This window comes from Pristiophorus japonicus, chromosome 20, assembly GCF_044704955.1.
Source record: "Pristiophorus japonicus isolate sPriJap1 chromosome 20, sPriJap1.hap1, whole genome shotgun sequence".
NCBI lineage: Eukaryota > Metazoa > Chordata > Chondrichthyes > Pristiophoridae > Pristiophorus > Pristiophorus japonicus.
In genome coordinates, this window is record NC_091996.1 from 15,052,716 (window position 1) to 15,076,569 (window position 23,854).

Genomic DNA, 23,854 nt, shown 5'->3' on the forward strand with positions numbered 1-23,854 from the left:
GTGTACTGTAGCTCGACGACAGAGGTTGGGGTGGTCTTAGACCTGGCCTGGAGACGGCAAAGGTTGAATAGGTTCCCACTGGTTCTTAAGCTTAGTTCCACTCCAGTGGGGAGCTTGTTGACTGTGAGGTGGAGCATGGCAGCGAGGAAGATTGAGAAGAGGGTTGGGGCGTTGACGCAGCCCTCTTTGACCCTGGTCCGGACATTAGTGAACCAGATGGGTTTTTACAACAATCCCATAGTTTCATGGTCACCATTGCTGATGCTGGCATTTTTTATTTGAGCTATTTAATTAACTGAATTTAAATTCCCCAGCTGCCATGGTGGGATTTGAACTCTGGTACTGCTTGGTATAGTGAAGCCAGTTCTGATGCTAGATAGCTAGGCCAGTTGTGTGCTAATTGTTATGTTCAGAATAACTCCACGACTGTATAATTATAAGCTCAAACTGTTGTGACCTTGGTCTCTTTTTAATGTAACTCAAGCGAGGAAGCGGCATGGTAGACTGCCTTTTATACTTGCTTGCCCACGGTGTGCAGGTGACCCTCTGGTCTCCCACAGGTGTGCTCCCTGTTGGCAAGTCTTACACATTGGTAATGTTTACATACATAACACCAGTTATTTTAAGTTTGCATCCCTCAGACTTGAGGGAGCAAAGACGGGGAACGATAAAGATGGGGGAAAAAGTGATACTTTTGCTGCGGACAAGGGAATCGCAGATCGAGGGGAGAGTGGAAAAAAATTGGCAGCTGCAGAAGTGTCATGATGAGTAAGGGCGAAAGATGAGGGATTTTGGAATTCAAGAATGTGGTTATAAGCAACTCGGAGAGTTTCTTTTGCCAAGGGTGGTTGGTGAAATTAGTGGGATTGTTGGAGGGCAGGGTGAGAAGTGGTTGGTTGTAGCTTTGTTGCTGATTGATTGACTTGGTGCCGAGGGGCCACGTGCAATGGGCTGGTCATAGATTTGGGTGGGTGAGTTAATTTTGGAGAGTGCAGGAGGGTGGTGAATTCAAAGGAAATGATGATGATTGAAATCACCTGAGAATGAGGAGTCTTGAAACACAGGCTGAGGGAAGGGAGGACATTGTGGGAGGAAATTGGCATGGGACGGGATGGGGGAGGGGCTTTAAGTGATGCGGATTTTAAATAAAAGATGAGCGGAATGGATAAGGTTCTCAATGAGATGAAACCAGAGGAGTGGGGTTGGGAGGCCAAGGTGACATGGAGATAAGCGCTCTGCTATCCTTGCAGCAGTTTGGATGGTGAAGGTGGTGAAAAATATAACCAGGTTTGGGCAGCCTCTAAGGAAGATGTTGCCACCTGTGAGCCATGTTTTGGTCCAGGTGTCAATAGTCATCTACAATAAGGTCACTGTTGGGAAGGGTCTTGTTTGTGAATGAGCGGACATTCTGGAAATAAACTGAGGACATTGATTGAAAGTTGACTGGCGGAATAGTAACAAATCGTCGCCAATGAACAAGTAGCATCTTTTTAAATGTAAAAAAAAGAGGAAGACAAGTTCAGTTCAGAGAAGGTTCACCCGGTTGATTCCTGAAATGAAGGTGTTGTCTATACTCATTGGAGTTTAGAAGAATGAGAGCTGATATTATTGAAACATATTAGATTCTAAGGGGACTTGACAGGGTAGATGCAGAAGAGGATGTTTCCCTTTGTGGGGGAATCTAGAACTAGGGGGCATAGTTTCAGAATAAGGGGTCGCCCATTTAAAACGGAGATGAGGAGGAATATCTTCTTTCAGAGGGTCGTGTATCTTTGGAATTCTCTAACCCAGAGAGCTGTGGAGGCTGAGTCATTGAATATATTTAAGGTGGAGATAGACAGATTTTTGAATGACACGGGTGTCTAGGATTATGGGGAGCGGGCAGGAAAGTGGAGTTGAGGCTAAGCCCAGATCAGCCATGATCTTATTGAATGACAGAGCTAGCTCAAGGGGCCAAATGGCCTACTCCTGCTCCTATTGTGTTATGTAAAACTGGTCACTTCATGCTGATTTTCTTGATGTACAACAACAACCAGAAGACCTCAGAATGTGCCGATTAGGCCTTTTGCAATTAAGGGAACAGGTCAGCTTAGACACAGTTATACCATGGTAATAGGATAATATATTGTGCTTTAACAAATTGTAACATTCCTACTGTTATAAAACAGAATATCCTTTAACTTATTGTGAGCATTACCAATGTAAATCTGCTAGTATTTATAAAATATACACAGTAGTATGCTAGTCATTTGAAGAAAGACTAGTAAGCAGGTAAAAATGTTTCATTATCGTCCAGAAGGGGTGCGTTGGAGGCCCCTTGCAAGGCCCCAAAATAGGTATTAAGTGCAACTTTCATTGATATTTTAGAATGCTTGGATTACTTTCCTCTGTTGTGACTGAATAACTGATTCTATACTTTAAAGTCCAGTGCTTTGGTTGCACAAGTATAAAAGTTGCTGACATGATTTTAATTGTGCTATAGTTACAAACCAGCCTAGAATTTACTGTTGGCCACATTGGTGAATGAACTGTTAATGACATTGGGCTCAATTTTCATATGTCATTTGTGCCGTTTATTTTTAGCGCGTGCCATTTTTACTGGTGTAATTATTTAATTCAAAGTTTCCCCCTGAAATCTGCACCGGCATAACTACTTTAGTTACGAATTTTCTACGTTGAGCTTTTTTGGCGTCACATTTTTCGCAGTTTGCCCAAAAATGTTTTATCCTAGGACGGCGTATCTGGCCACTACCGAAACACCTTCTGATGAGTTAACAGAAAGCAGCGCACATTGAAAAATCTGTGCTGAAAGGCGCCATTGTTTTTCATCAAAGTTTTTGGAGGGAGTCGCTAAGACTTGAAATATCCATAATAAAGTTCAACTTTTTTTACCTTTTCAATGGAGTAAATGGAAGTTTCTTGGATTTCTGAAGTTTTCATTTTTTTTTTCTCACACGCCACCACCGAATGTCTTCAAGCAGGGCTTGAGGGCGGTTCGTAGCGCCGGCTGTCAGAATCGGTCCCGTGCCCGGACACGGGCTCAGCTATAAAACAAGCCCCGGGGGGAGAGGTGGCGATCGGAAGGCTTCTCACTGAGCCCAGGAAGGGAGGTGACGATCAGAAGGCTGCTGCATTAGACACAAGACTGCGATGAGTTTGGGGGAGGGCGGTGGAGAAGTCACAAGACCTGGGTGTGGTCCATCCATACAGACCTTGGCAGGGGGGGAGGGAGGGGAAGAGGGAAGAGAAGAGAGAACAAAGAACTTGTCTTGCCTACCTTCCTGCCGTTTTGAGCTTCTTGCAAAGGTCACATTTAACTATGGGGTCAATACTGACAATGCCATACCTTGTGCGAGCCTTCTGCATGATGATGCTACGTCGGAGACAATTGATCGACGTCATCGCATGAGGAACATCAGAGCCCGTAGGATGCTAGGCAGGAGGCTTTGCCCACATGTATATTGAGACAGGCATTCGTACCTGCACCTGAGTGATGCAGACTGCGTCAGAAGGCTGCGTTTCCGCAAAGAAGTTGCAACTCAGATTTGTGAGTTGGTGAAAGCAGACCTGCAACCTAGAAGTGTCGGGAGGACTGCTTTGTCAGTTGAAGTGAAGATTCCAGCTGCACTCCGGATTGTTTCAAGCTATGACTGGGGATGTGTGTGCCCTCTGTCAACATGCAACACATGTCTGCTTTCGGCAGGTGACAGCTGCAGTATATGCCCAGAGTAATGACTACATAAAGTTGCCCATGACTGCCCAAGCAATGCGTGACAGGGCTGCAGGCTTCTCCATGATTTCTGGCTTCCCAAAAGTACAGGCTGCATTGATTGTATCCATGTCGCCTTGTGAGCACCTTTTTGGTGGATTCTGAGATGTACAGGAACAGAAAAGGCTTCCACTCCATTAATATACAGCTAGTGTGTGACAGCATGCATCACATCATGTCAGTCGATGCAAGATACCCTGGGAGAACCCATGATGTGTACATCCTACGCGAGAGCGTTATATCTGCCATGTTTCAGCAGCAGCCAGAACGGCAGAGCTGGCTACTGGGAGACAAAGGGTACGGCCTTGCCACCTGGCTCATGATGCCCATACGTGTAACCCAGACAGAAGCTGACCGGTAATACTACAAGTCGCACATTGCAACGCGCAGCATCATCGAGAGGACCATTGGCATCTTGAAACGGCGTTTCCGATGCCTGGACCATTCCGGAGGCTACTTGCTATACTCCCCTGAGATTGTCGGTTAGTTCACTGTTGTGTGCTGCATGCTGCATAACTTGGCCATCATGAGGCAGCAGCAGCTGGTAGGAGAAGACCCACCTGAGGTGACAGTGGCTGATTATGAGGAAGATGCAGATGACGAGTAGGAGAACGAGGAAGCCATGCAAATATCTGAACCCGGCGGAGGAGGGCGGGCCATCGTGCCCCTTTAACGATTGCTCGAGCCTTGCACCAGCAGCTCATCCGTGAACATTTTGCTGCCTGAAGGCTCAGCGACAACTATTCCACATGGACCGTGTTTACTGTTTGGACCTGTTCCATAATGTTGTGTTGTGTTGTGTTAATGGAACAAAAGATGGAAATAATTCTTCTTTACCTCAAAAGTTCTGTTGTTAATGGAAGAAATAATGTAAATGATTCTGATTTAATGTAAAATATATTTTATTCAAAAGTTTAACAAACAGTTCTTTGTACTTACAAGAATAATTTTATTAAAGTTATCAAACTTTAAAGTTTTCAGTTACAATCACTTACACACTCAAGATCACTTACTAACTTTTAAATGTACATAACTTACTGTTCTCAAATTAAAAGATTTTTGTAACAATAATAACAGCAAAGAAAGGCTGCACCCATTTCTCCTCCACCTTATGTTAAGGCCGCACTTGTTCTTGGTGACTCCACCACCCTTGCCCGCAGACAGTGGCGCAGTGTTTCTGGGATTGGTACCAAGCTTATTCTTTCTAAGATCTCTGGTAGTGCGCATCTGTTGACTGGGTGGGGGGGGCGGCAGGCGGCAATGTGGAGGGCCTAGCTTGGTGTGGGAGTCGCAGTTGATTCTGTCAGTGGGCACGGGGTCTGGCCATGTTCCTTTATTGCAGCAGCTAACTCCAACATGCTGTCCCTCATGCACCCTGACAGTGTCTCAATGACCTGCAACATTCCCTCCCTCATGTTGAGCAAAACTGTCTCAACTACCTGTGACATTCCCTCCCTCATGTTCAGTGATCGTGTTTGCACCATCTCTGACATTCCCTCTCTGATGTTCACTGACAGAGCATCAGTTACCTGTGACATTCCCTCCCTCATGGTCACTGATATGGTTTCAGCTGCCTAAGATAGTCCCTCATTCATGGTCCGGACATCGTTCCCATTTCTCGTGAGATTGCTGTTACTTCTCCCGGCAGTCCCGCTACCTCATCACCCATCCCACTGATGGTGTCCAGGAGTGGTCGTGTAAGGTCAATACTCTCCCCACTCATTGCCATCATCTGAACCACATCTGTTAGATCTTGCACCTCAGGAGAGCGCAGTCAAGCTCTCCTTCCCTTCCTCCCTACGGCTGTGATTCGCATCCCACCACTGGGACCTGCAGCCTCGGAAGGTGGGACCCGGGGTGTGCCTTGCTGCATCCCACCACTGGCACCCGCAGCCTCTGACGTTAAGTAACAATGGAATGTCCCACCAACACTCAAACCACTAGTCACGGAAGGGGCTGGCACTTCAATGGGCGGTACCTGCACCTCCACCAAAGTCAGTAAAACAGTTGGGGCTTCATCCATCTCCATTCTCCTTTCTCCCCCTCACCCCCATGCTCTTGGTCTGGAGGGTGGGATTGGAAGATGTTCTCCTCTTCGGGCTCATCCTTTTTGAATCATCATCTGCATCGTCGGGGTCGGCCTCAAGTTCTGCAAAATATAACAGAACACAGACAAATGGTTAGCAGCAGAGGAGGGGGCAGGGTGGGTGGCATGAGTAGACTTACACAGCGCAGGCAGTAGGCTGATATGAAGGACCACGATAAATAATAGCACATTGCATCAATCAAAGCGTAGCTGACGGAGACATCCCCAGGAACCAAAGCATAGCTAGCCTGCGCTGGAATTTGCAGGACTTGCCCTCTCCCTCGAGTGTGGGCCCAGCTTGTGCAGTGATGGTTGCTTTTCTCCAGGCAGGACCCATTAAAGCAGCGACCTTCTCTTCCAATGGTGTTAGTGACTGCAGATTTGCCGGGCCTCCTCCTATTTGAGTTCTTTCCCTTTTATGTGCCACCTTCCTCTGCAAAGATGAAAATGCAACTTTTTAGAGAGGGTGTCTTTCTGCTGGGTGGGACATATACAACTGGTCATATTTGCAATTGCATTGAATAAATGAAAATATTACTTATACTAACTACTTGACCCAAGGTCCTGCCACTTCTTTTTACACTGGCCTCCAGATCTCGTGGTGGTCACCGTTGTGCAGTAATCTTCTGCAACCTGGTTCCAGCATTTCTTCATTTCTTTGAGTGGGACTTTTATGTGACCTCTGCTGGTGCCAAGCTCTTGCCGTCTGGTCTCAATCACAGTTACTAGTGCCTCCACTTCATCCTGTAAGAAATTCTTGATCCTTGCACTGCGTTGCATCTTGTATTGCTGCAGATCTGATTTTTCCAATGCTGTCACACAGCACTTCTTCTCGCATTCTGGAGGGGGAGGGTGAACAGCCAGCTGTTGTGGTACACATAGGTACCAACGATATAGGTAAAAAAACAGGATGAGCTGAATTTATGAAGCTAGGAGTTAAATTTAAAAAGTAGGATCTCCAAAGGTAGTAATCTCAGGATTGCTACCAGTGTCATGTGCTAGTCAGAGCAGGAATTGCAGGATAGCTCAGATGAATAAGTGGCTTGAGGAATGGTGCAAGGGAGAGGAATTCAAATTCCTGGGACATTGGAACCGGTTCTGGGGGAGGTGGGACCAGTACAAAACGGACGGTCTGCACCTGGGTGGGACTGGAACTGATGTCCTAGGCGGAGTGTTTGCTAGTGCTGTTGGGGAGGGTTTAAACTAAAATGGCAGGGGGATGGGAATCTATGCGGGGAGGCAGAGGAAATTAAAAAGGGGGCAGAAGCAAAAGGTAGGAAGGTGAAAAGCAAGAGTGGAGGGCAGAGAAATCAAGGGCAAAAATCAAAAAGGGCCACAGTACAACATAATTCTAAAGGGACAAAGAGTGTTTTTAAAAAAAAACAAGCCTGAAGGCTCTGAGTCTCAATGCGAGGAGCATTCGTAATAAGGTGGATGAATTGACTGCGCAGATAGGGGTTAACAGATATGATGTAATTGGGATTACGGAGACATGGCTCCTAGGTAATCAAGGCTGGGAACTCAACATCCGGGGGTATTCAATGTTCAGGAAGGAAAAGGAGGTGGGGTAGCGTTACTGGTTAAAGAAGAGATTAATGCAATAGTAAGGAAGGACATTAGCGTGGATGATGTGGAATCTATATGGGTAGAGCTGCGAAACACCAAAGGGCAGAAAACGTTAATGGGAGTTGTGTACAGACCACCAAACAGTAGTAGGGAGGTTGGGGATGGCATCGAACAGGAAATTAGAGACACGTGCAATAAGGGTACAGTAGTTATCATGGGTGACTTTAATCTACATATTGATTGGGCTAACCAAACTGGTCGCAATACTGTGGAGGAGGAGTTCCTGGAATGTATAAGGGATGATTTTCTAGACCAATATGTTGAGGAACAATATGAGAGAGGATTAATTAGCAATCTGGTCGTGCGGGGCCCCTTGGGGAAGAGTGACCATAATATGATAGAATTCTTCATTAAGATGAAGAGTGACTCACTTAATTCAGAGTCTAGGGTCCTGAACTTAAGGAAAGGTAACTTCGATGGTATGAGATGTGAATTGGTTAGGGTAGACTGGAGAATGATACTTAAAAGGTTGACGGTGCATAGGCAATGGCAGACGTTTAAATATCACATGGATGAACTACAACAATTGTACATAAGAATAAAAAAGGGAAGGTGGCTCAACCGTGGCTAACAAGGGAAATTAGGGAAAGTGTTAAATCTAAGGAAGAGGCATATAAATTGTCCAGAAAAAGCAGCAAACCTGAGGACTGGGAGAAATTTAGAATTCAGCAGAGGAGGACAAAGGGTTTAATTAGGAGGGGGAAAATAGAGTAGGAGAATAAGCTTGCAGGGAACATAAAAACTGACTGCAAAAGCTTCTATAGATATGTGAAGAGAAAAAGATTAGTGAAGACTAGTGTAGGTCCCTTGCACCACTCACAGGAGCACATGCTATCTATAGAGAATAAATAGCAATACTTTGGTTCTGTCTTCACTAAAGAAGACACGAATAACCTCCCGAAAATACTAGGGGACCGAGGGTCTAGTGAGAAAGGGGAACTGAGAGAAATCGTTATTAGTCAGGAAATAGTGTTAGGGAAATTGAAGGGACTGAAGGCCGATAAATCCCCAGGCCTGATAGTTTGCATCCCAGAGTACTGAAGGAAGTGGCCCTAGAAATAGTAGATGCATTGGTGGTCATTTTCCAACATTCCATGGACTTTGGTTCAGTCCCTATGGATTGGAGGGTAGCTAATGTAACCCCACTTTTTAAAAAAGGAGGGAGAGAGAAAACATGGAATTATAGACCGGTTAGCCTGACGGTGGTGGAGAAAATGTTGGAATCAATTATTAAAGATGTAATAGCAGCGCATTTGGAAAGCAGTGACGATCGGTCCAAGTCAGCATGGATTTATGAAAGGGAAATCGTGCTTGACAAATCATCTAGAGTTTTTTGAGGATGTAACTAGTAGAGTGGATAAGGGAGAACCAGTGGATGTGGTGTATTTGGACTTTCAAAAGGTTTTTGACACGGTCCCATACAAGAGATTAGTGTGCAAAATTAAGGCACATGGTATTGGGGGTAATGTATTGACGTGGCTAGAGAACTGGTTGGCAGACAGGAAGCAAAGAGTGGGAATAAACGTGTCCTTTTCAGAATGGTAGGCAGTGACTAGTGGGGTGCCGCAGGGTTCAGTGCTGGGACCCCAGCTATTTACAATATACATTAATGATTTAGACGAAGGAATTGAATGTAATATCTCCAAGTTTGCAGATGACACTAAACTGGGTGGCAGTGCGAGCTACAAGGAGGATGCTAGGAGGCTGCAGGGGAACTTGGACAGGTTAGGTGAATGGATAAATGCATGGCAGATGCAGTATAATATGGATACATGTGAGGTTATCCACTTTGGTGGCAAAAACAGGAAGGCAGATTATTATACGAATGGTGACAGATTAGTAAAAGGGGTGGTGCAACGAGACCTGGGTGACATGGTACATCAGCCATTGAAAGTAGGCATGCAGGTACAGCAGACAGTAAAGAAAGCAAATGGCATGTTGGCCTTCATAGCGAGGGGATATGAGTATAGGAGCAGGGAGGTCTTACTGCAGTTGTACAGGGCCTTGGTGAGGCCATACCTTGAGTATTGTGTGCAGATTTGGTCTCCGAATCTGAGGAAGGACATTCTTGCTATTGAAGGAGTGCAGATAAGGTTCATCAGACTGATTCCCGGAATGGCTGGACTGACACATGAAGAAAGACTGGATCGACTAGGCTTATATTCACTGGAATTTAGAAGAATGAGAGGGGATCTCATAGAAACATATAAAATTCTGACAGGATTGGACAAGTTAGATGAAGGAAGAATGTTCCCGATGTTGGGGAAGTCCAGAACCAGGGGTCACAGTCTAAGGATAAGGGGTAAGCCAGTTCGGACTGAGATGAGGAGAAACTTCTTCACTCAGAGAATTGTGAACCTGTGGAATTCTCTACCACAGAAAGTTGTTGAGGCCAGTTCATTGGACATATTCAAAAGGGAGTTCGATGTGGCCCTTACGGCTAAAGGGATCAAGGGGTATGGAGAGAAAGCAGGAATGGAGTACTGAAGTTGCATGATCAGCCATGATCATATTGAATGGTGGTGCAGGCTCGAAGGGCCGAATGGCCTACTCCTGCATCTATTTTCTATGTTTCTATGTTTAATCACACACCTGGCTTTAAAAAATGGCCGATTGCCAACCCAGAGATGTACTGCACATGTGCATCCATTGAAAAAAACGTCATTGTTTTTTGTCACGCATGCGCAGAAGGTACGACATCGTTTTTTGGCGCAGACAGCAGGCTCCACCCCCTGAGGCGACTGGACACACTACGCGGCGGCAAATTTGAATTATACATCGGGGAAACTTTGGCAAAATATTTCTGCCGCATTTCTAGCCTAGAAATGCGGGCGTAACTTGGGCAATATTCCAGAAAATGGGTGTGGGCAAAAGTGAGCCCATTGTATATTTCTCTGCACTTTTAGTGGAGGCATCGACTTATTTAAAACAAGAGGGTTAACCTCTGCATTAAAACAGTAAAAGAGGGGAATGTCCTGTTAAGTGTTCATTGACTGAAATTTCCAACAATAATTCCTAGCCTAAAATTTTCCGGCAGCTGTAAATAATTGCGTTTCCTTGTTGCAGGACATAAGGAGCTACTTAGAAGTGGAGATCATGTGCTTGATATTACTGTGTGTAGCTCTCCCAATATCTTTTAACTTTATTTATTTTCCTTTTCAGGGAAATGATCAGGTCCGGTTTGAATTGTCTTGCTACTCACTGTATCCTGAAGTTAAGGTAAGAGCTTTGTGTCATATTGTAAATATATATTTCTTGTATCAAACTTGTAGTTGTGACTTAATTTAATATATCCTGGATAAATTCCAGTTAAAAATATTAATAACAGAAAAGGTTGGTAATGCATAATAAGCCAGTCAATATTTGAAAGGGAAAGTGACTAACATGCTAATTGGAACCTTTTATTAGAATTGGCATCTGAAATGTTGACCACCTTCTTTCAAATGCTGACTGCCTTGCTGTGCATTTGTAGCATTTTTTTGTTTGCTTCAAATTTTTAGGCTTTTATTTTTATCGCTTTTTAAAAATGTATAAATAATCAATTTTTGGCTTGTGGCCTGGTGGGGCAACACCTTCTTTATATTTATCTAATTTACATTGGTCTTGTTTTAAGCCAGTTTCTGGGAATGTAGCATCTGTGAGCTGGCTCTTGGCATTTATGCCTTTTTTAAATGCACTTTCTGCAGACTGAGGAGGGCAACAGAAGATGTGGCTCTGTTGATAGAAAGTAAAGAGCATGCTCCTACTTGGTTCTCCTTTGTGTCTGCAGAGAATATTTTGGTTAGACCTACCCAAGAAAGTTTAAGACAATGGAGCCTGGCACAAAAAATGTTTTGAGAACAACTAGCTTGGTAGATTCTTGTAGTTCACCGTCTGAAGCAGCTTGTGGTGAGCTCTGCTTGCAGCCCGGGTAATCCTCCTTTTGTTTCATCGGATTTAATTTAAAAAGGATCGATAATCCCACTTTGAACCTCAAAACTAATGTGAAGTTATTTACCAGTGGCCTTAATCCATAACCATGTAAATGGAAAAACAAAAGGGGGAAAAAACTTGTACTAGTGTCCTGACTCCTTTTCTTCGCATTTCATTTTTAAAATTCTAAATATTAAAAAAAATTGTGTTTTTTTTCATATTGAGAAACCAAGGTGATGGACCAAGGTAGTTCAGTACAGGTTGAAAAGTGTAAATCGGGTAGCGATTAGCTGATGCCAAGCTTGGCTTTTAAAAACCCGAAGATTGTCAGAGAAGAGAGGCTGAGTAAAACATTATTGTTTGATACAAAACAACCTTTTACATAACGTTTTGTAATACATACGTTAAATGTACACTTTTTAAATGTGTCAAAGAATTAAATTTAGTTTATAAAAGATTGAAATAGCCCTTTCAATTTTTTTGTAGGGAAAGGAGTAAATATTTGCATTTGAAAAGGTGAATATGTAACATTTTTTTGGAAGACAGTCTCGAAATAAAGACAAATTATTACAAGCAGATGAATGTTGTTTGTCCTCTGTGTTGCAGCAAGTTGCAGCCTATTTAGGAATATTTGCTTGTAAAAGACCAATTTTCTCAAATGCATTAACTTGATGTTGGTTTACTTGAACCCAGATATGTGTTTTTAAAATGCAGTTGTTTTGCAAAATTTCTTTCCCTAGAGCCTCTTGAGCTCAATAATTTCATTGCCATGAAAATATCTGCAGAATTTTGGTGCCTATGGCCAACTTCCTGGGTCAAAAAAATAAAATTCTGTTCATATAGAAAGTTTTTGAGTCATTTCAGAGTTGTTTGGTGAATTTAAAGATTCTTTACTTTGATCAATAAAAACTTGCCAAGTATCTCAGAACTTTAGTTGATTTTTTAAAATATCTTTTTTACTTTCTATTGATCACAGATCATCTCCCCATGGAGGTTACCAGAGTTCTTCAATCGATTCTTGGGACGCGATGATTTGATGAAATATGCAAAGGTTTGTTAGAATGCCAACATCTGCACAGTGTATTGGAAACTGATTTGGAGTTTGATTTCATTTATTTAGAGAAGAGGTAACCCCAGACTTCCTGTTCTAATAATGACTCTAGGTTAGTTAGATGGGTTACTGTGTAGAAGTTTGGCTGATGAAACAATAATTAAAAAGCAGTGCCGTGTTTGAGACCTCGGGTTTGTGAGTGGGTTTTATTCCCAAGAAAGACTGTCATAGATTTGAAACAGTTTGGGAAATGTTGGACTCTTCCTCGATGATGCGAGTTCTAAACATAAGACTGCCTATAGTTTTATCTCTAATTGGCAGTAGAGACCACTTGGTGTGGAAAATCCAAATGTCACTTTGCTGCAGCAGATGTTGTGGTTGAAACTTGAAGAAGCACATTCTTGCTATTGAGGGAGTGCAGCGAAGATTCACCAGACTAATTCCCGGGATGGCGGGACTGACATATCAAGAAAGACTGGATCAACTGGGCTTGTATTCACTGGAGTTCAGAAGAATGAGAGGGGATCTCATAGAAACGTTTAAAATTCTGATGGGTTTAGACAGGTTAGATGCAGGAAGAATGTTCCCAATGTTGGGGAAGTCCAGAACCAGGGGTCACAGTCTAAGGATAAGGGGTAAGCCATTTAGGACCGAGATGAGGAGAAACTTCTTCACCCAGAGAGTGGTGAACCTGTGGAATTCTCTACCACAGAAAGTTGTTGAGGCCAATTCACTAAATATATTCAAAAAGGAGTTAGATGTAGTCCTTAGTACTAAGGGGATCAAGGGGTATGGCGAGAAAGCAGGAATGGGGTACTGAAGTTGCATGTTCAGCCATGAACTCATTGAATGGTGGTGCAGGCTCGAAGGGCCGAATGGCCGAATGGCCTACTCCTGCACTTATTTTCTATGTTTCTATAAGCATGTTTTTGGGGCAGTTTACAGGAAGCTGTGCTCTGCATCTAACTTGTGCTTTGGCTAATCCATATTGACAATGGCATGTAAAACAAAATATAAAAAAATATTGATGGACATCCTTGTTCTTGATGAGTGTTTTTATGTATTAATGCTTGGGGGTCACCAGACACCAGAGGGCGCCGTGTTCGGAGGTCATTGGGCTGTACGCATGTGTGCTTGGTCACCTGCATCTAAGCTGGGTGTCTTTGTCATGCAGGCACTCTTGGGCTGGAATAAAGATGGATCAGGTTGCACCTGAGTGAGTTTACAGTAACCAGACTCTTGAGTCATTACAATTTGTCTGCTGACCCCCAAGCATTAATACATAACAAGTGTATACATCTCCAATACCAACATTATCCAATTTAGAGGAAATGTATTGTGCACGAATGGATAGTCAGTCTAAATTTTATCTTGTGTATTGAAGTCATATGTGATTCTTATAGTGTGTGTATAGAATGGTAGGTACCTGCGAGTGAGTTACAAATTTGTAACATGGGGCTTAAGTTAAGAGCATAATTAAAGTTGTTTATAAACATGGGACCCAAAAGCCCACAGGTTCAACATCCCAGTGTAAATGCCGTGATGTACTCTGGGGCTGACCCTGTCAAAGTTCATGAGCTTAAAGAAAGGTGACTTCAATTATAAAATGAACAGGTACCCAGGACCTCTTGGGCACCCACTTGCCTCAGGAGGCCCCAGAATGTAGCAAATGGTGCTGCAGAGTATGAGATAAATAAAGAAATACTGCATAGGGGACACCAAACTTGGATTTTTGAAACCTGTGCTATGTAGAAGAAAAGTGAAGTTGTTCAGCAGTTTTGAAGTGCTGGGCAGGAAAGAGTTGAGTTTGGACTTGGGAAGGAAAAAGTGTACTGAATGGTGTATTTGGAGCTTAGCGGATAAGTGATTGTAGTTTAAACCAGAAAGCACTAATAAAACAAGACGAGGATAAAAGATTTCATTTTTTGAATTTTATATACACTGGAAGGAGTAGCAATGACTACTGCAAACAGAAGTAACATTTTGAAATAAAATTCTATGCTTGGGGAGTAACAAAGCAGGGGAGGGGGAAGCTTCAAATGCTGGTAATCTGAACTAAAAACATAAAATGCTGGAAATGCACAGCAGGTCAGTCACCATCAGTGAAGAGAAAAGACAAATTCATGCTTTAGGTGTATGTCTTCCCCAGAACTTCTGATCATTGTACGTCTGAAATGTTCACCTGGCTATTCTTTCTTCAGATGTTGACTGACCACCTTTTGAGATTTTCAGCTTCCTGTCTGCTTGGTCATTGGGCAGGTCTTTGTGTAAATCTCTAAGCATTTGGCCAACAGCCTTGCAACATCATTACTTTAGATAAAAGCATCAGGACAGACTGTATTCCATGTAATTTCAAAACCCATTAGTTACACCAGCTTTTGGCTTCGTATTGAGACCAGCAATTTATAAACCTCATTTTGGAGAATTATTTTGCTAAAATGGTTAAATGTGACCAAAAAAAAACAAAGGGTGAAAAATTTAACTCAAACTCTAATTATAGGGATTCTATTCACAATACACATTCTATCACTAGTTGTTTTCAACATAAAATAATGAATTAAATGATCAGAAATTCCTCTTTCTACTTTTAAAATCAAATAATGGTAAAAATGTCAATCAATTGTCCTTTATTCAATGTCAATTTATATGTTGAATATTGGTTAAGCCAAGATTTTGGATGTTGCAGTTTAGTGTCCTAACTCAAAAGAATTACTGAGCCTGAATACCACGGAGCTATATCGTAGCTTTTAGCTGCCTTTTATTTTGGATTAAGTTAGTGCTGTTAGCTCCTGATGCACAAGACTTTGGTGGCTAGGAAGACCATTTTATATAGCCGTGACTCTCCAGGTCTCAACTTTAGCAAATCTGGCAAGCTTACTTTGGGGCTACCACCAGCTGTTTGAAAGCCATGTATCAAGAGCTGGCAGTACTATGTAAGTAGCTGCACAGAGAGTCATAAAACCAAGCATGATTACCCATCAAGTGTGTGTTAAATAAGCTTCACACTCTTGGGTTTAGTAACTTTTCTATCAACATCTGTAGGGAGAAAATACAGGCCGTGGCGTTTTGGGTATGTCCCCTGCATTACAGCTTTTCCTTTTTCTTTCATCCCTTCTGTCATCAGCACTTGCAAACATATTCTTAAATCCATTGAAACCTTATCGACTGACCATATTTGGGAGTGACTTCAGTCTCTACTCTGATTTAAATCTAATATTTATCCTGGTTTAGAACCATTTGTAGCAGAGTAAAATTGCATTGAAACTGCACGTCTCTCCAAGTCAGCTATACCCTCGTCCCCAAGATCTACCTGAATTGGCACTCTAGTTGTATTAAATTGGCTCTAGTGATGCACACTGAAAAGGCAGTACACCTACTGATTGGTGTAACCCTGCCATCACCCCCAGGCTAGTAGACTGTGTGCCATAAATAAAACTATCATGTTATTCTCATTGCATGTGTTGGAAGGTGTTCTTTCCTCCAAAACGTCGAGTAATACAGTGCATGTGGAGGCATGTACACAATATATGCACAAACCTAAATTACTAGTTATTTATGGCACATCAAACAGTTTTTAAAAGTTCAGCATTTTCCATTGAACTGTGAGTAAATTATCAATTTGCATTGTTTAATCTAATGGACTATTCTTTTAAACATTAAAAATAGTCAACAAAAATATGTTGCCACACAGCAACCATGTACACATTTCACTGTAGCTGTTGAAAAAAAGGCAAAGTTCATATATCTGCAGTAATAGCTGAGAGTCACAAGAGGGCAGACAAGGTTTGTAGGAGAACATGGAACTTGTATAACAAGGGAAGGACTAGTGAAGAGTGAGTGTTATGATTTTTCTCCTGCAGATTAAATTCCTATAATCACATTTTAAATCTTCAGTAATCATGTTAAATAACACAAAAATATTATTCCTAATGTATGTTGCACAAAAGCATGGATAGAAATGTATATGATGAAGATCTCAACTTGATTTACGTGACAAACTGCTCTTCTAGCTCATAACCTTTGAATCCATCAATAGACTTACTTTCTTGATTTCACTTCTGTTTTGCCATTACTGTTTCTTTATACCAGGGGCAACTAAATGCAAAATATTGCATTTTTTAAAATTTTAGTCATTCTTTCCCTTCCATTTTTATGCTACAGATACAATCATGTGCTAAGCCCAAGCACTCAGCTAGTCACAATGTCACCAAAGTATAGAAGATGTAAACCACCCAGTTAAAATGGTCCCTGTAGTCTCGACCATGACAACAGTGATGGAGCCAATTTATTTTTGCTACTTAGAAAAAACATCTTCAATCCATGTTGGTTTATCTGTTTGCTGAAATTCTTATATACAAGCGAAGACCTGGGTCTGCCAAAATATTGTCTACCTCTTGCACCTTTTGTATAAATTTCACATTTTGTCATTAGTGTCTGGTTGCTACAAATAATGCATTAGTAGCCATTGATTTACAGAAATATATATATTTACCTTAAACAATATTTTGATTGTTCCTCTTAACAATTATTGTGAAAAGGAACAAAACCAAATCTGATTGTGCTCTTGCATCTATGGAGAATATTCTCCTGAATACCATTGCATCAGCCATTTCTGACTCAAACCCCTGAGAATCCTGTCAACACTTTGAATACAGCAATTGCATCAGATATATAAAAATATTCCACAAATTGACAATTGTTGTAACAAAAATTGCAAGCAGAAAATGGTTTCAATCACAGCAATAATGTTCCATATTTTTAATTGTATTTTAAATAGGGGGATGGAAGGGATGCTTTTTCAGGTCATGCCAAATTAAACACTTAAAGTGTCCTAAATGTTTCCTCCTACTGAATATTGGGAAGACTGAAGCCATTGTCTTTGGTGCCCGCCACCAACTCCATCTCTCTCCCCGGCCACTGCCTTGGGTTGAACCAGACCGTTTGCAACCTTGATGTTGTATTTGACTCCAAGATGAGCTTCTGACCACACATCCACTCCATCACCAAGGCCGTTTACTTCCACTTCCATAGCATCACCGTCTCAGTTCCTGCCTCAGCTCATCATCTGCTGAAAGCCCCATCCATGCCTTTGCAGCTTCTAGACTTGATTATTTCAATGCACTCCTGGACAGCCTCCCATCTTCCACTCTCCATAAACTGAGAGCTCATCCAAAACTTTGCTGCCCGGATCGTAACTTGCACCAAATCCCATTCACCCATCATCCATGTGCTCGCTGACCTATATTGGCTCTCGGTCCGGCAACACCTTGATTAAAAAATTTTCATCCTTGTTTTCAAATCCCTCCATGGCCTTTCCCCTTTCCATCTTTAACCTCCTATAACCCTCCGATCTCTGCACTCCTCCAATTCTGGCCTCTTGCACATCCCCGATTTTAATCGCGCCACCATTGGTGGCTTGCCTTCAGCTGTCTAGGCCCCAAGCTCTGGAATTTCCTCCCTTAACCTTCCTGCCTCGCTACCTCTTTCCTCCTTTTTAAGATGCTCCCTAAAACCTTCCTCTTTGACCAAGCTTTTGGTCATCTGTCCAAATGACTCCTTGGGTGGTTTGGTGTCATTTTGTTTGTTCATGGTCCTGTGAAGCGTCTTGGGAAATTTTACTTAAAGGTGCAAGTTATAAATGCAAGTTGTTACTTGTAATATTTTTCCTAACTAATAGTTGATATATAGCGAATGTAGAATTTCTCATTTATTTCTCAATCTATACTGATGACATCAGAAGTACTAATTCTCAAGTGTAGACATTGTCGCCCATCCAGTCTACAGAGTGCATGTACAAATACTGCTAAGACCAAAAAGTGACAAAATGCAGAATTAACATTCTGTGCCCAGCTAGAATTGAAACTATGTGTGCATATGTTTAGGCATAGGAAGTATATGTAAAATATAAGCAATAGAGAGTGATTTCAAGGCTGTAATTTCAGTTGATTATTATATACTGCTTATGCTTTGTTCTCCTGTTTGGCAACTGTACCCCTCAATTCACACACTGCCTTGCAATCACTCTTGGGCATCCATTATTTCCTGTATAAATCACATGATACCCATGATCGGATTGTAATTCACTCCAAGGTTTGCATTATTCTATATATCATCTTGACTATATTAATCTTGTAATCATTCAGAGATATACATTACTCTTCAGACTATTTAAAAAAAAATGTTGGTATGTGCATTTTAACTTTTAGACTTTCAAGCTCTTAAGCCTTTTAGTAATGTCATTTTGTTACAGTTTTGAACTGCATTGGGTTTCTTTCAGCTAGTTGATGCAAAGATTTTCTGTAAATTTCTAATGTTGAATATTTGTTTATAAATTACTTGAAGGCAAACTAGACAACATGGCTACAAGCAGAAGCTGGACAAGAAAAGAACTAGGAGAGTGTAGAATATTTGACAGATAGTCCTTCGCCTAGCTCAGCAGGACTATCATTATTGGTAAGATATAATGTAACATCTGAAGAGGAGATGGCAGATACAGTTTGAGTAGAAATTTATTAAAGGCAACAAAGATAATTAACTAACTAACACAAAGTTAATTGCTGGATAATGAGTTGTTTAGAAGTTTCAGTGAATCACAATGTGATCAGAACACATTCTGTATCGCAAGTAAGGTAGACAAATCAGGCAAGTGAAAGGGATGTTTGTGCACACAGTTCATGCTTGGAAGAAGGGGGTACTTCTAGTACCTTCTGCCTAATTCAAATTATGATTCAATTCTTGGCAATAAATTTTTATCTCTTATTTACATTGCTTAATTTGGATTATTGAATAATTCTGCTTTTTAGTGTAAAAATGATTTTAATTATCAGGTGTAAACTGTTATACAAAATCTGTTGTCAGAAAGCTATGGAGGCTGTTCCTAGTCTACAGCTGATTAATAGCATTCAAAGGAATGGGGGAGAAAAGTCGAGAAGAATGAGAGGTGATCTCATTGAAACATATAAGATTCTGAGGGGGATTGACAGGGTATATGCTGAGGTTGTTTCCCCCTAGCTGGAGAGTCTAGAAGCAGGGATTACAGTCTCAGGATAAGGAATCGGCCATTTAAGACTGAGATGAGGAAGAATTTCTTAACTCAAAGGGCCCAAGTTTCCACGTGATTTGCGCCTGATTTTTAGGAGCAACTGGTGGAGAACGGACTATCTTAGAAATCGCAATTCTCCACATTTTTTTTTCTGCAGTTCTAGTCAGGTAGAACAGTTCTACTTTGGAACAGAATTTTTTCTGCAAAAGGGGGCGTGTCCGGCCACTGACATCTGATTTGAAAGCTTCCACAGTGAAAACGTACTCCAAACTAAAGTAGAATGGAGCAAGTGAAGATTTTTGTAGAACTGAAAAAACCTGTTCTACACATTAAAAAATAAGGCGCAGGTTACAAATTAGGCGTCCAGAACGAGGTGGGGGGGGGAGGGGGAGGGGGAGGGAAGGGAAGTCATTAAATTCTATAATAAATCCTTATTTATACTTATACAAATATTATACAAATAAATCCAACCTGAATAAACATTTATAAGCAAAGAAAAGATTAAATAAACCATCTTCCTACCTGTGTGAAAGTGCTTCAGGCACAGAGAATTCTGCAGGCGTTCTATGATGACGATGTGGTTCCTGTTGGCAGCGCTGAATACATATTTTTTAAAAGCACACACCGAGGAATTTTAACTCCCCAGATCACCTTAGTTCTTTTCTGAGCTGTCTCCAACGTGTTAAACCTTTCGAGATAGAATGTGCATAATATTGGCAAACGTAGCATCACCAGTGAACTATGCAACATTAAATTGAGGCCCCGACCACACACTCAGGTTGTGGGCCCTTACTCTGTGCAAATTGCAGCAATGTTTCCCTACATTACAATGCTTACTACACTTCAGAAAAAAATCTCATTCATTGGCTGGGGATTGGGGTGTCCTGACATCATTAACGGCGCTATATAAATGCAAGTTATTTCCTTATTTAATTTATTTCTTGGAAGGAGGAGAAAAGAAACTCAGTCACTGTTCAGGAAAACAAAACTGTTTCCACTCCTGATTGTTGAAAGTATGGACATAGGACATTGGTTCATGATATGATTGGGTTTGGCTATGGTGATTTTTATTTTTTTACCCTCTCCCCTCCTCCATAGAGTAGGATTTCACAGGTGATATGTAATCACTGATCTCTGACTCAAATAGTTATTCTTCATGTGTGAGCCTAGATGGTGCGTGATGGCAGCTTTGATCATGAGAAACATCACAACCAAACACAGTTGTAATACAGATGCAGTTGGACATCAGATTTGGTTATGATGTCGCTGGCAAAACGGCCTGTCGACACTCACTGCACAAGTGCACAGTTTCTTTCAACAAATCAGAATAGGAACAAGATTCCTGGCTAATTTTCCCCCTTGCCCATGGCGCACTCCAGCTGAGATTAACTGTCTCGCCAGAAATTGAGCTTGTGACCTACTAACCTGTAAAGCTCAGCTATTCACTTAATAAACATGACCAATCATCAGCACAAAATGACAATAATGCTTGACATTGTTTTCTTGGAGTTGAAATAACATTCTTCAATTTAAAATTCATCAGGTGATTAGAAATTATGAAAGGTTACTATGTATTTTTAACATTTATTTTAAGTTTACAGTCCAATGTATAAATAGGCTAAAGTAGAAAATGAGTAGCTGTATATGTGATTTAAATAATTACTGCTTGAGTAAACCGCCAGAAATGTGGTTTGATCTGTCTCTATCCTATTTACTTTCTTACTTGCTAAGGATATCATGATGTTATGACATGCTAAATGATGCTGTGTGTTTACGAATGGTTGTAGATGGTATTGTACAAAATGCGGCAGTGAGTTAGTTTGGCTGCTCGTACACAGGAGTTGGCAAGGGATCTCCTCAACATTAGTACTTCATTACCCCTTTACTTTAGACAATATGGGGATAATACTATAAATAAAGAAACAGTACTCCCCACCAGTGCATATTGGAAAATTATGGGCACATTCACTGACTTCAGGGATGGGAAAATCACAAGAAGGGCCCCCTGTTAATCCCCATCCTGAACATCCCAAGTGTTGGGTAATGGATTGATAGCACAAATGTCACTGGTGCAATGGTGCTTAATTACAGGAGAATAATCTGCATGTGCTGATAGATATTATGGCCTGCCAGCAGTGGAAAAAGTCAAAGCAGTATTATTTTAATGTTTTAACCCATCAAATTCAGTTGAATGCATTATGTAGATCAGTGAAACCTAGGATTTGTGCACTGGCAAAATTATAATTTAAGAAGTGCGAGCCTGCAGAAACATAACACAAAAATCAGATCATGACATCCTTGAAAGTAATACAAAGGATTTATGTCAGTGAGAAGAATGGCAGATGTATTACACATGGTTTCCAGATCTGGAGGAGAAGGGCACAAATGAAGTGGATTTTGCCCTGAGCAGCGAACGTTTGTTAGACTTGTACTTGCCCGTAGATGTTCAATGGGCTTTTGCATGGCAAATTGCTGTCAGCCAATCATCCAAAAAGGACAGCGCCCTCTACAGGGCATCTGGGACCTATGTGAACAAGGAATCAACTGTGTATCTCCTTCACCAATCAGATTGAAGAATTATTAATGAGCGGCACAGAGTCTGAACCAGGAAGTTTCAGTTAGAATACTGAATTCATTCGGGTATAGAAAGTGAATTAGAGAGATGAAGAAAGATTGGATTAAGAGAAAGAGATAAGAGACAAAGAAAAAAACAAAAAATTCATTTCTTTTATTTTTTAAATCTTCCAACAGTAATTAAAATCTGAAGGAAAAAGACTCCACACTTGTAAATGTTAATTTTCAGTGGCAGAGAGGTTGTGTTTGCAGTATTTTCTGTTTTTGTTTCAACTTTAGACAGCTTTTGTCTAAACCACATTACTATTTTGATTTGATTTGTACTTAATCCATATAATAGTTGATGTATGTGTTCCACAGAAATAGGCAACTGCTGCACAGAAAAACTGATCAATGCTAAACATGTGCAGAGTTTTCATTTAACTAATTTTTCCCAATAACTGAAGCACAATTAAATGTGCAAATCTTTTGTGAAAAAAATTCATTTTTCAAATTCTAACGTGTCTTCTGTCTCTCTGGAATGTCACAAAGCGTTTCACCTGCAATGAATTTGTTTTGAAGTACAGTCACTTGTTATACCTGTATAGACAAATGTGTCAGGAAATGGGGAATTTAATTTGAGAATACAAATTCTAAAATCCTGAATTCATGCACTTAAATGTATATATGAAAATTCAGTGTTTCCTATTACTCACTTTAATTATTATTTCCAGTTTGATTTATCTATGACCTTTTTTCAAATGTAAAATACCCATGGAATTTATAAAGAGTCAAACACTTGCAGGTCACGATAGTCCCCACAGTTTATAAAACATTAAAAAAACTGAAATCACAAGAACTGCGAGTTGCCATTTTAAATAAGCAAACGTGGGTGGAAGTAACTGCTTCTTTGCCCCAGACTGTGTCCATACTAGACCTGAGACCACCTCTTTGGGGCTGCACCCTGTGCTAATGATAACAGCCCATTGAAGCTAAAAGGCATTCAATGCAAAAACAACCTCTTGAAACCTAATGAACCATTCAGTGGCTTGGTTGCTCAAGCATTAACAATTGCTCCATCTTCTTGTGACATGAGGAAGACACTTTGTAACAGTGGGTAACCTGTTGACACCACTCAGAGCTGATACAAAACTGCTTGGGGGGGGGGGAAATCGGGCCAGGTAAAAGCATCAAGTAAATAGCTACTAATTTAACATTTATTGTCGAGGAACAATAATACACAACTGCATTTGTCCAACTACAACTCATTAACAACTCATTAGCCATTAATGACCTTATCTGTTCATGTTTATTCTAGAACAAATCTATAGGATATTACTGACAGCTGCAGTTTATTATAGGAGTGAGTTCATGAGTGCAAACGACCCATAACGGCAAGTGAGTTATACAGTCTTTCAAACTAGTGAGAACCACTGAAGCTTGAATCACAAGGCACTCTTGTATTCCTGTGGTGCTGTCAATTCCATAGTCTTGGTGCAGTCGAAGGAACTCCCCGGTGTAAATCACCCAACCTATGTTGTTCTGGTAGCAGTGAAGACCCACTTTTCATGAGTCTCCAGACCTGGGTTTGAACAGCCTCCTCTAGATTCAATTTATCTGCACTTAGACTGCCAACAGACTTCAAATATAAAAACAAGGCAGCAATGCAGAAATGCTGTTTTGGCATTACTCTCCAAGGACCCAAGCTTCCTCTGTTTAAAATAGCAGAAAAAAGAATTCCATACAAAAAGTATCAATAAAGGGAGGAAAAGGTGTTAAATAAAATCCATTCCATGGGTGAACCCTTCATTGAAA

The 23,854-nt window shown here is 41.1% G+C and overlaps 1 protein-coding gene across 5 annotated transcripts in view; it reads left to right on the top strand.

The window, feature by feature from the left end:
* ass1 (argininosuccinate synthase 1) overlaps window positions 1-23,854 on the top strand; it is a 143,140-nt gene that overhangs the window by 37,944 nt on the left and 81,342 nt on the right. For all 5 annotated transcript variants that reach the window (XM_070863783.1, XM_070863785.1, XM_070863786.1 and 2 more), the window contains 2 exons: window positions 10,644-10,700; window positions 12,370-12,444. In XM_070863783.1, coding sequence (XP_070719884.1) covers window positions 10,644-10,700; window positions 12,370-12,444 — 132 coding nt within the window. The remainder of the gene's footprint in view (window positions 1-10,643; window positions 10,701-12,369; window positions 12,445-23,854) is intronic.